Source organism: Lactuca sativa, chromosome 2 (assembly GCF_002870075.4).
Source record: "Lactuca sativa cultivar Salinas chromosome 2, Lsat_Salinas_v11, whole genome shotgun sequence".
Taxonomy (NCBI): Eukaryota; Viridiplantae; Streptophyta; class Magnoliopsida; order Asterales; family Asteraceae; genus Lactuca; species Lactuca sativa.
Genome location: NC_056624.2, coordinates 129,138,327 through 129,148,609, shown reverse-complemented (window position 1 = coordinate 129,148,609; position 10,283 = coordinate 129,138,327). Strand labels below are relative to the sequence as shown.

At 37.9% G+C, this 10,283-nt stretch overlaps 1 protein-coding gene across 1 annotated transcript; it reads right to left on the bottom strand.

Moving 5' to 3' along the window:
• Positions 1-7,919: 7,919 nt before the first annotated feature.
• On the bottom strand, positions 7,920-9,695 carry LOC111898577 (cytochrome P450 76T24). The gene is made up of 3 exons (XM_023894475.2): positions 9,236-9,695; positions 8,711-9,133; positions 7,920-8,629 (listed from the first exon to the last, which is right to left on the bottom strand). The coding sequence occupies exons 1-3, from the start codon at positions 9,683-9,685 to the stop codon at positions 8,018-8,020; spliced, it is 1,485 nt and encodes a 494-aa protein (XP_023750243.1). The 5' UTR covers positions 9,686-9,695; the 3' UTR covers positions 7,920-8,017.
• Between the last annotated feature and the right edge of the window lie 588 nt (positions 9,696-10,283).

The following is a 10,283-nucleotide window of genomic DNA, read 5'->3' as shown; positions in this document are numbered from 1 at the left end:
GGTTGCATGAGGTGCAATTTCTGTGGTGCCTTGTCAACCAGGACGGTATTTTGGTCGACCAGGAGAAAGTGGAGGCCATGATGAGATAGGAGGTTCCGAAGTCTCCATTTGAGATTCAGAGTTTCCTCGGGTTAGCAGGCTATTACCAGAGGTTCATACAAGATTTCTCCAAGATAGCAGTACCCTTGACCCGGTTGACGAAGAAGGTCGTTGTATTTCGTTGGGGGCCTGAGCAGCAGGCAGCGTTCGAGACATTGAAGATTTTGTAGTATACTGCGATGCATTCATTTCGGGTTTGGGTGCAGTGTTGATGTAGAGAGGGCACGTCATCACCTATGCCTTGAGGCTGTTGAAGCCTCATGAGGCGAACTACCCGACGCATGATCTGGAGTTGGGGACGGTTGTTTTCGCCCTCAAGATTTGGCGACACTACCTCTATGGGGTCCGTTGTACCATTTACACGGACCACAAGAGCTTGAGGTACCTCATGGATTAGCCGAATTTGAATATGAGGCAGCATCGGTGGTTAGATGTGGTGAAGGATTACGACTGTGAGATCCTTTACCACCCGGGGAAGGCCAACGTTGTGGCCGATGCACTTAGCCGCAAGGCATTCGCAGCCCCGATCAGAGACATCTGTCTGAGGATGACAGTAGTGACTCCACTTCTAGAGAATATCCGAGAGGCCTAGTAGGAGGCTATGAAGGAGGTACACCGGAAGAGTGAGCGTATCGTGGGCTAGATTTCCTCCTTCGACTATGATAGCCGCGGGCTGTTGACACTTCACCGTAAAGTGTGGGTTCTATAAACAGGCAGTGCACGCCAGATCCTAATGGAGGAGGCGCACAGGTCTAGATTTTCCATCCATCTCGGAGCGGCGTAGATGTATAGAGATCTTATCCCTGATTATTGGTGGCCCTGCATGAAGCAGGATGTAGCCTGGTATGTTGAGAGGTACCTGACCTTCTAGAAGGTCAAGGCAGATGACCATAGACCTCACGACAAGATGCAGCCATCGGATATCCCTATGTGGAAATAGGAGGATATTACTATGGATTTCATCACGAAGCTTCCCAGGACCGCACGGGGAGTGGATTCGATTTGGGTCATCATGGATCGCTTGACCAAGAGTGCCCATTTCAACCCGATCCAGGAGAGCATTTCGGCAGAGAAGCTGGATGACATTTACACCAGAGAGGTAGTAGCTCGAAACAGAGTGCCAGTTTCCGTGATCTCTGACTGAGATGTACGGTTCACTTCCAGATTCTGGAAGAAATTTCATGACGAGTTAGGTACTCGTCTGCACTTTAGCACGACTTTTCACCCGCAGAAGGATTGTCAGAGTGAGCGAACTATCCAGACCTTGTAGGACATGCTGTGGGAGTGCGTATTAGACTTTGGTGGTAGCTAGGATACCTACCTTCCCTTGGCATAGTTTTCCTATAATAACAACTACCACGCCAACATCGATCGTCCTCCCTTTGAGATGCTTTATTGGAGGAAGTGTAGAACCCCGATATGCTGGGGTGAGGTTGGACAGAGGGTCATGGGGAGTACCGAAGTGGTATTCAAGACGACAGAGAAGATCCTACAGGTCCGAAGTAGACTCCAGACGGCCCAGAGTTGGCAGAAGAGCTACGTCGACAGACGACAATCAGAACTGGAGTTTTCGGTAGGAGATATGGTCCTCCTGAAGGTGTCACCTTGGAAAGGTGTCATCCGGTTCAGGAAGCGGGGAAAGTTGGGCCCCAGATACATTGGACCGTTCAAGGTATTGGTCCGGGTGGGTCGGGTTGCGTATCGACTGGATCTGCCAGCCGAGCTTAGTCAGATCTGCAACATCTTTCATGTCTCCCAGCTGCGGAAGTGCTTGGTAGATCACTCCGCAGTGGTGTCCTTAGATGATATTTAGGTGGACGACAACCTGAACTATATCGAGTGAATGGTAGCTATCCTTGACAGGAAGATAAAGGATCTAAGGAACAAGAGGGTAGAGTTAGTTAATATGTAAAGACAGTAACTCAAGTGCTTGAGATGGACTTGGGAGCTGGAGTACAAGATGAGGGAGCACTACCCATAGCTATTTCCAGATGCAGCAGACTTCGAGGACAAAGTCTAAAATAAGTGGGGGAGATTTGTAACGCCCGGTTCTTGGTATGTATTTTAAATCAATTTACTCATTTTGTATAGGGACTCGATGAGTTGGAGGCCCCAAACTCGACGAGTAGGGCTGCCAAAGTGAAACTCTAATTTTCAGGGTTTAGCACCCTATTTAAACACCTTAACCTCCAAAGGTTGGCCTCATTTACAGCCTCCATCATTCCAAACCCTAACCACAAAACTGTAATCCACTTGTGAGAGTTTTTGAGCCATTTTATGAATTCTTGGTGATTCTTGAAGAAGAAGACACTTGAAGAAGGAGCAAGGAAGGATTGGAGAAGAGTAGATCCAAAAATCTTGCTTCATTTATGGTTCATTGGAGGTATAAAGCACCTATCTTGTCTATAATATGCTTAGATCTCTTTATCTTCACTTTTATGGGATTTTTGGTTCAAGAAGCATGGCCTTTGGGAAATGAACGTCCCAAGTGAGTATGTCATTAGATCTGGAACCATGGAGGGCTTTCATGACATAAAGGTGCAAACTTTATGGCCATTGAAGCCCTATGCAAGCTATAGGATGTCATTTTGGCCTTTTAAGCTCCAAAAGGCCATGCATGGAGAGAAAGGTCGAGACTTTACGTGTTCATTTAGTCTCTAAGGTCCAGATCTCTGTTTGTGCACCCTATCTTGAAGTATTGAAGGCTTGTGAGCAAGATCTAGGTCCTTAAGAGTTAGGGTTTGAGCTATATATCTTAAGGAAGAGTACTAACAGGTAAATGTGGAAACTTTACCCTTAAAAGGACATGTTCAGTGTGTATTGGAAGTGTGGAACTTAGATCTGAGGGATAAAGACTTAATCCCTTAAAATGGGTTAAGCGACTAAAGAACTCTTTGAGTCAATAGAGGAACTCGACGAGTTGGGTCGAAGTGCCCGAATTTGTAAAGGGCAAAACTCAACTAGTTAAAGCATGACGCGATGAGTCGACTGGGGAAGTCTCGATTCTATAGATAGGAGGAACTAGACGAGTTGAGAAAGAACTTGACGATTTGGATCGTGATTTCAGGGTTTATTATTCATGGAACTCGACGAGTTGATGGACCAACTCGACGAGTTGAGTCAACTCGAGATGTTGACTTTGACCAAAATGCTGACTTTGACCAAGGTGTTGATTGTGACTTTGATATTGACCAAAGTTGACCCGTAAGGGGTTATGAGTATGAAAGGGTAATTAAAGAAGATATTTTGTGTGTAGGAGATTGAGTGGAGTTGATTTCAGAGCCGAGTATAGTTTAGCTACTTCACGACATTTTAGGTGTGTTACCTTCCAGTAGAAGTGGGTCGAAGGCACCAATGTCGACCCACTAGTAAGTGTTATAGTAGAGATGATTTTCTTGTTGATAATTATTTGATATGCTACTATATGTTATGCTTTATGTGCTAGTATGCTTTGATATTATGTGATAGTGGTAGGAGGGGTATGATAGGCCACAGTACCAGTCGATAGGACCGAAGGGGTAGGCTAGCACCCTGATATGCTAGGCAGTATGTGACTTATGTGTTTATGTACTAGGATGTTATATGATAGAAGTAGGGGTGAAATAGTCCTCGGTACCGGTCGAAAGGACTGAAGGGGTAGGCCAGAACCCTGATATTTTAAGCAAGTTACTGGTTGAAAGAGACCGAAGGGGTAGGCCAGCACCCTGATATGCTAGGAAAGTTACCGGTTGAAAGTGATCGAAGGGATATGCCAGCACCCTCATATGCTAGACAATTACCGATTCAAAGAGACCGAAGGGGTAGGCCAGTACCCAGACATGTTAAACAGTATGTTTATTGTATGGTATGTGGTGTGATGGGGGAACTCACTAAGCTTTGTGTTTACGGTTTTCAGTTTTTGTTTCAAGTTCTTCTTCTTCGAAGGGAAAGAAGTCGACACAATAGCAGCGCACCACACCATGATTTTCCACACTATGATGTTTTTGGGATTTGTACTCTGGCATTATTATCTTATGACTTGTTTTGAGACATATGACTTATGAGATTTTATGATATGAGATAACTTAATGATGTTTTCAATAATCTGTTTTATGAATTATTAAATAAAAGAGAATTTGGTCTTTGATTTTGGGATGTTTCATGCTACTAAATCCTTGGTTTACTTATAAATGTTAAAATCATTTTTAATGAATTTCTATTCCTTTTCTATCACATCTAACTATCTTTTGTCATTTTTAATGAATTCTTTGTATCTTGGGTTTGTTGCTTCTATTATATAGGCTAGGGAGGTACATATCTTTTTCTTTTGAATTCTTTTAATTTCATAAATTCAAAGATGTTTACAATATTTTGGACTTGTAAGAGTAAAATATTTGTTGCTTACTATTTGATTATGTCTTTGTTTATCAAGGGACATACCTTACATCTGCTGCAAGGATCCAATCAAATGATCACAAGCTGTATGAAGGAACTATAATTGGTCACTTCAATGGAGAATTTTGGGCAATTTTTTCTACTTACTAGATGTAGTTTAAACTTTTACTTAACAAAGTTAATTATTTATTAATGTTGTGAACCAATAAACTTATTCCTTTTTGTATGGATTTTTCAGCTAGTAAGGAGTCTCTTGACTTTTTTTTTTTTTTTTTTTTTTTTTTTTTTTTTTTTTTTTTTTTTTAGGGTGGAACGGTAAGCATCTATAACTAAATTGATCCCATTAAATTTGAGGGATAATGACTTAAAAGGGTAATATATTTTTTGATTTGTACATATTTAGTCACTGACTTTTTTTTCGTCAACATTTACCCCTTCAACTTGTTAAACTGTACACATTTAGTCCTTATGACCGGCTACTCCAGGTTAGCAGGTAAAAGGGACTTAATAGGGTAAATATACTTCTCACTTTGTACACATTTAATCCTTAATATTTTTGTATACTTTTAGTCCTTAATATTTTTTTGTTGCAAAATAAGTAATTTTTTTTTTGTACTTATTCAACACTTATAAATGATTTCGTTAGGTTTTTCTCATATCTTAAGTGAGATAGCTATATGGTGGCGACATAGGTTGAGGTGGTCCTGCTATATGTTGTAGGCCAAGATACCTGGTGCGGATCGGCTGTATGCTGTAGGCACGAAGGCTTGAGAAGAGCGGTTGGGCTAAGACGGCATGCCGACAAACCCTGGGAATTCCAGTCCGATGTTTGATTGGACATGTTGTGTGTTGGCATTACAGTCGGATGACTGATTGGGCCAAGGTATTCCAATCTGATAAGTGTGAGTCTTTTATGCATGATAATACGTTTGTTGTATCATGTATTTTGAGTGAAACTCACTTAACTTTGTGCTTACTCAGTTGTTTATGTTTTCAAGTTTTATGGTTGATCGTGGGAAGGCGAAGACATGACTGTACACACTCATCAACAGTATTAAGGATTCCACATTTCTTATATTACTCTGATTTTCGATAGATTTTGGAATAAACATTTTTTCTTAATAATGGATTTAAAATTAGGGAGTTTTGTGTTATTTAAAAATGAAACTTTTTGGTTGTGAAAATGAGACGTTACACATAAACATCAACAGCCGCACACACTTCATCAATGATTGTCCCGCGTAAGATGTCGTGAGAAAAACCTAAAGAAATTATTCAGAAGTATTGAATGAGTACAAAAACAAAAATGACTTATTTTGAAACAAAAAAATATTAAGGACTAAATGTGTACAAAAATATTAAGGACTAAATGTGTACAAAAATATTAAGAACTAAATGTGTACAAAATTAGAAATATATTACCCTATTATGTCATTTCCCCGGCTAACCTGGAGTAATCGGTCATAAAGACTAAATGCGTACAGTTTAACAAGTTGAATGGGTAAATGTGGACGAAAAAAAAGTCAGTGACTAAATATGTAGAAATCAAAAAATATATTACCCTTTTAAGTCATTATCCCTAAATTTGATTCTAACAACGACTAGTTATTTTCTTCATTTTGTTTTGTTTTTTTTTTATATATGTACTGTTTAGTAGTAGAGCAATTTTGAAGGAATTGTAATCAGTCACTTCAATGGAGAATTTTGGGTAATTTTTACTGCTTACTAGATGCAGTTTACACTTTCACCTAACAGAGTTAATTATTTATTAATGCTGTGAACTGATAAACTTATCCCATTAAATTTGATTCTAACAACGACTAGTTATTTTCTACTTTTTGTTTTGGTTTTTATATATGTACTATTTAGTAGTAGAGCATCTTAGGTATCCCCATAAAGAGGATCAACCATATGTCCACAATTACTATCTGATCCTGTGACAACCGAGTCTCTAAAACTACAATTTTACAAAGTGTTTGCTTTGTAGGTTATTCTTGATCGTATTCACAAGGAGATAAGGGATGAGTTATGTGCGGAACGTGAAGAATTGGGGACAAAAAAACAAGAAACTGTCAAAATGTATAACGACATTCTAAAACCCACTCAAGGAAGTAACCTACCCAACTAATTAGACTTGCATACTTGATTTTTGTAATTTGGTTTCAATACTATGAAATCGATTTAGACTTTGACACTTGATTTTTGTGTTTTGGTTTTGATACTTTGAAATCGAATATTAATCTTCATTTTGCTAGTAAAATATTATTATTTAATTTAGTACTTGAATTTAATTATAGTTTAGTATATACATTGAATTTTATTTTGTAAATTCGGGTTATAGATTTAGGACAAAAATTTTGCTATAAATGTCATTATTCGATGGAAATAGCCACATAATCCACTGCTTTCCTGACAAAGTAGCTAAATAACTCAACAACCACCGACATTAGCGACGGATTTGTGACGGAATCTAGAGGTTCCTGAACAGTTTGTGTCATCGCTAATCTCGCTGACAATTGGCGACAAAGGTTTTCTCGACTGACAAATTTCGTCGCTAATCTGTCGTTGATGGCCTTCAGTGATGGATTAACGATGAAATTTACTGTCGCCGATACCCCTGTTTCTAGTAGTGATAATGAAAGAAATATCATATATAGATATGGATCATTTTTTGGCGAATTCATTTGTGAGATCTTTTCTTCCGATATAATCGTTGCTCAATCTTTATGATCTGTTTGTTTGTTTATATCATAAAGGTTCTTTCAATCTTGTATAGAATCTGTCAATTACTGATTGTTTTGCGAAACAAGTTGGTAAAGTTTTTGGGATCGAAGTCATTAAGTTTTTTTTTTGTTCTTGCTAACAAAAAATTAGTTATAGTTTTGAAGAAGCTTACAACATGGAAATGTTGGAGAAACAACCCAAAAAACAATAAACATGCATAAATGATTTTTGCACACACACATCTATATGAAGAAAGAGAATATAGGTTCTTGAACACAAAGTTAAGAATTTATTATAAACTCAATAACAAAATTTACAGATTAAATTCGTACACATATATATACACATCAGAAATTGGTTGAGACACTGAACCCTTCATCAGAACTCTATGACCAATCACCGAACCATCATGTTGCTTTGACCGCACCCTTTCTTTGTGGAGATGGAAGCACTTCATTCAGTTTCTGTTTATTGGAAGAGACACCAATATCGAACAACAATCTTCTATTGGGTATGCCCAATACATGTTGGCAATGACCCAAATCGATCAAACACCATGGTCCAACCATGGGCAATCCTTTTCTGATCATACCTCTTAGAATTGTTGCATTACATAGACTAATAATCCTTAATTAGTTATAGAAAATACTAATTCTAGATTATTAATTTCATTAGGAAATCTTTTTATCATGAATCAATAACAACAAAAGAACTTGAAATAGTTTCCAACCAAAATAAGAGAAATTAGTACATGATTTCAAATAAAAGTCAAAGTACAGCAACAAATGGTTTTCAGGTTTTATTTAAGAAACAACTACAATCAAAGTTTGATAGGGATAACCATGAGTGGTTCAGCCTTTTGCAAAGTGATCCCGTACTTTTCTCCCATATCAATATCTTGAGGTCTAGTATTTCCCACAACCTTCCAATCAAACTTATGAATTAAAGATGCCAATATTATGTGTAGCATTCTATTAGCAAGATTCAATCCTGGACACATCCTCCTTCCTGCACCAAATGGAATAAGCTCAAAATCTTGGCCTTTATAGTCAATCTTCACGTCCAAAAACCTCTCAGGCATGAACATTTCTGGGTCTGACCATATGTTTGGGTCTCGACCCATAGCCCAAACGTTACACAAAATTTGTGCATTTTTAGGCACAACGAAACCATGAATAGCAACGTCATGTAGGGCTTGGCGAGGGATAAGAAAAGGGGCAGGAGGATGAAGTCTCATAGTTTCCTTAATCACAGCTTGTAGGTACGTGAGTTGCGAGATATCAGATTCTTGTATGTTTCCATTGTTGTTGTTTTGCATGAGTTTATCGACCTCCAACCTTGCTATTTTCATTTTCTCCGGGTTACGAATCAGTTCCGACATCGCCCATTCCAACGTGCTTGATGTGGTGTCGGTTCCCGCCATAAATAGTGTCTGTAAAACAAAACCTTAATCAATGCATGTGCTATTATAATAGGCAATATTTTTTAAATATTAGTAAAAGGTTTTACTTACCAAAAATAAGTGTCTCATATCATTTTGAGTAAAACTAGAGTGTTGGTCGAGCAGTAAGTCTAGAACATCATTGCTTTTGGTTGAAACACCATCAGATCTAGTTCGCAACCTGTCATTGATGATCTTATCGAAAATAGCCAACATTTTCTTAGCATAAACATTTTCCGACCATATTAACTCTAGTGGATCCAACGAGTGAAGTATAGGAAAAAGGTCCGGTAGACCTGGCTTTGCACCAGCTTGCATCGCTTGCAATACTAAGTCTTGGAATTGTTGTGTTGATTTTGGACCATATTCAGCAAGATCAATCGAAAACATAAAGTTGGAAAGGATGTTGAGACTCGTCGTGAAAGCACATGCACCTACGTTCAAAGGTTTTTCCTCTATACAACATTGATTAACATGGTTGACCAGTTCTTGTACCTAGAATATATAAATATGAGAACATAAGTTTCAATTAATGCCGCATCTTTGTTATTTAATTCTATTTTTTACAATAAAAGCATTGATGTAACCAATTTATACCTTTTCCCGTCGTAGTACTTCGCTAGCGTCTAGTTGTTGAACAGAGAACATATACTCCTTGGTCATTCTTCTCAATTTTCTCCATTGATCTCCGGCCTCCATCCAAACTATAGAGTATTTATGAAAGTCTCCGAGCTGGATAGCCTTAGGAGCTGATCGGTTTAAGAAGGCTACATCATGTGTGTTAAAGAACTCTTTGGTGATATCAGGAGATGAAATAACTATGCTTGTATTGCTTCCGAGCTTCAGTGACATTAAAGGACCATAACGTTTAGATAATATGGCAAGAGATTGATGGGGTTTGTCACCGAATTCTAAGAGGTTTCCGATGATGGGAAAACCTTTAGGTCCTGGTGGTAACCGCGAATTGCGCCTTCTCCAACTGGTTAAGGCATAGATGATCAATGGGAAAAGAGAAGAAAGCACGAAGAAGAGGGTTTGATACTCCATTATTTTACGTCGATGTGGTTTTGATATGTTCATAAAATCATTCATTTATAACCAATAAAATTACAAAAATGGTCCCTATAAGTTCATTTAAAATCATAAGTTTGGTTAACATTTTGGAAAACTCCCAACTTTGTTCCCAAACTTGACATCTGTTGCAGTTTTGGCCCCAATATAATGTGAAAAGACTTCACCTTTTATATATATATATATATATATATATATATATATATATATATATATATATATATATATATATATATATATATATATATATATATATATATATTTGGGACATTCTCTTGATATTAAAAAATGTCATATATTTCTCATTTGCTGCTCTAACACTCCAACGTACCGACAACAGCATGGTATGCTTAAACATAAATGATTACATGACATACATATATAATCATATATGGCTCTATATGTTTATATGTATATGTCAAATCATAAATGATTATACATATATATGTTAACATAGACTGAGTAATCATAAATGATAATGACAGTTGGTGACAAAAGATGTAGTGGTAACAGAGATAACGGTCGTATAAGTGATGGAGGTGACAGTGATAGGGTCAACTGATAACAGAGATAA

Bases quoted from the DNA above. Each gene is read 5' to 3' on its own strand.
- LOC111898577 (XM_023894475.2), bottom strand. From the start codon at position 9,685: ATGGAGTATCAAACCCTCTTCTTCGTGCTTTCTTCTCTTTTCCCATTG. The intron at 9,134-9,235 runs GTATAAATTGGT...TATATATTCTAG, and splicing joins AAGTACTACGACGGGAAAAG to GTACAAGAACTGGTCAACCA. The intron at 8,630-8,710 runs GTAAGTAAAACC...TTTGTTTTACAG, and splicing joins ATATGAGACACTTATTTTTG to ACACTATTTATGGCGGGAAC.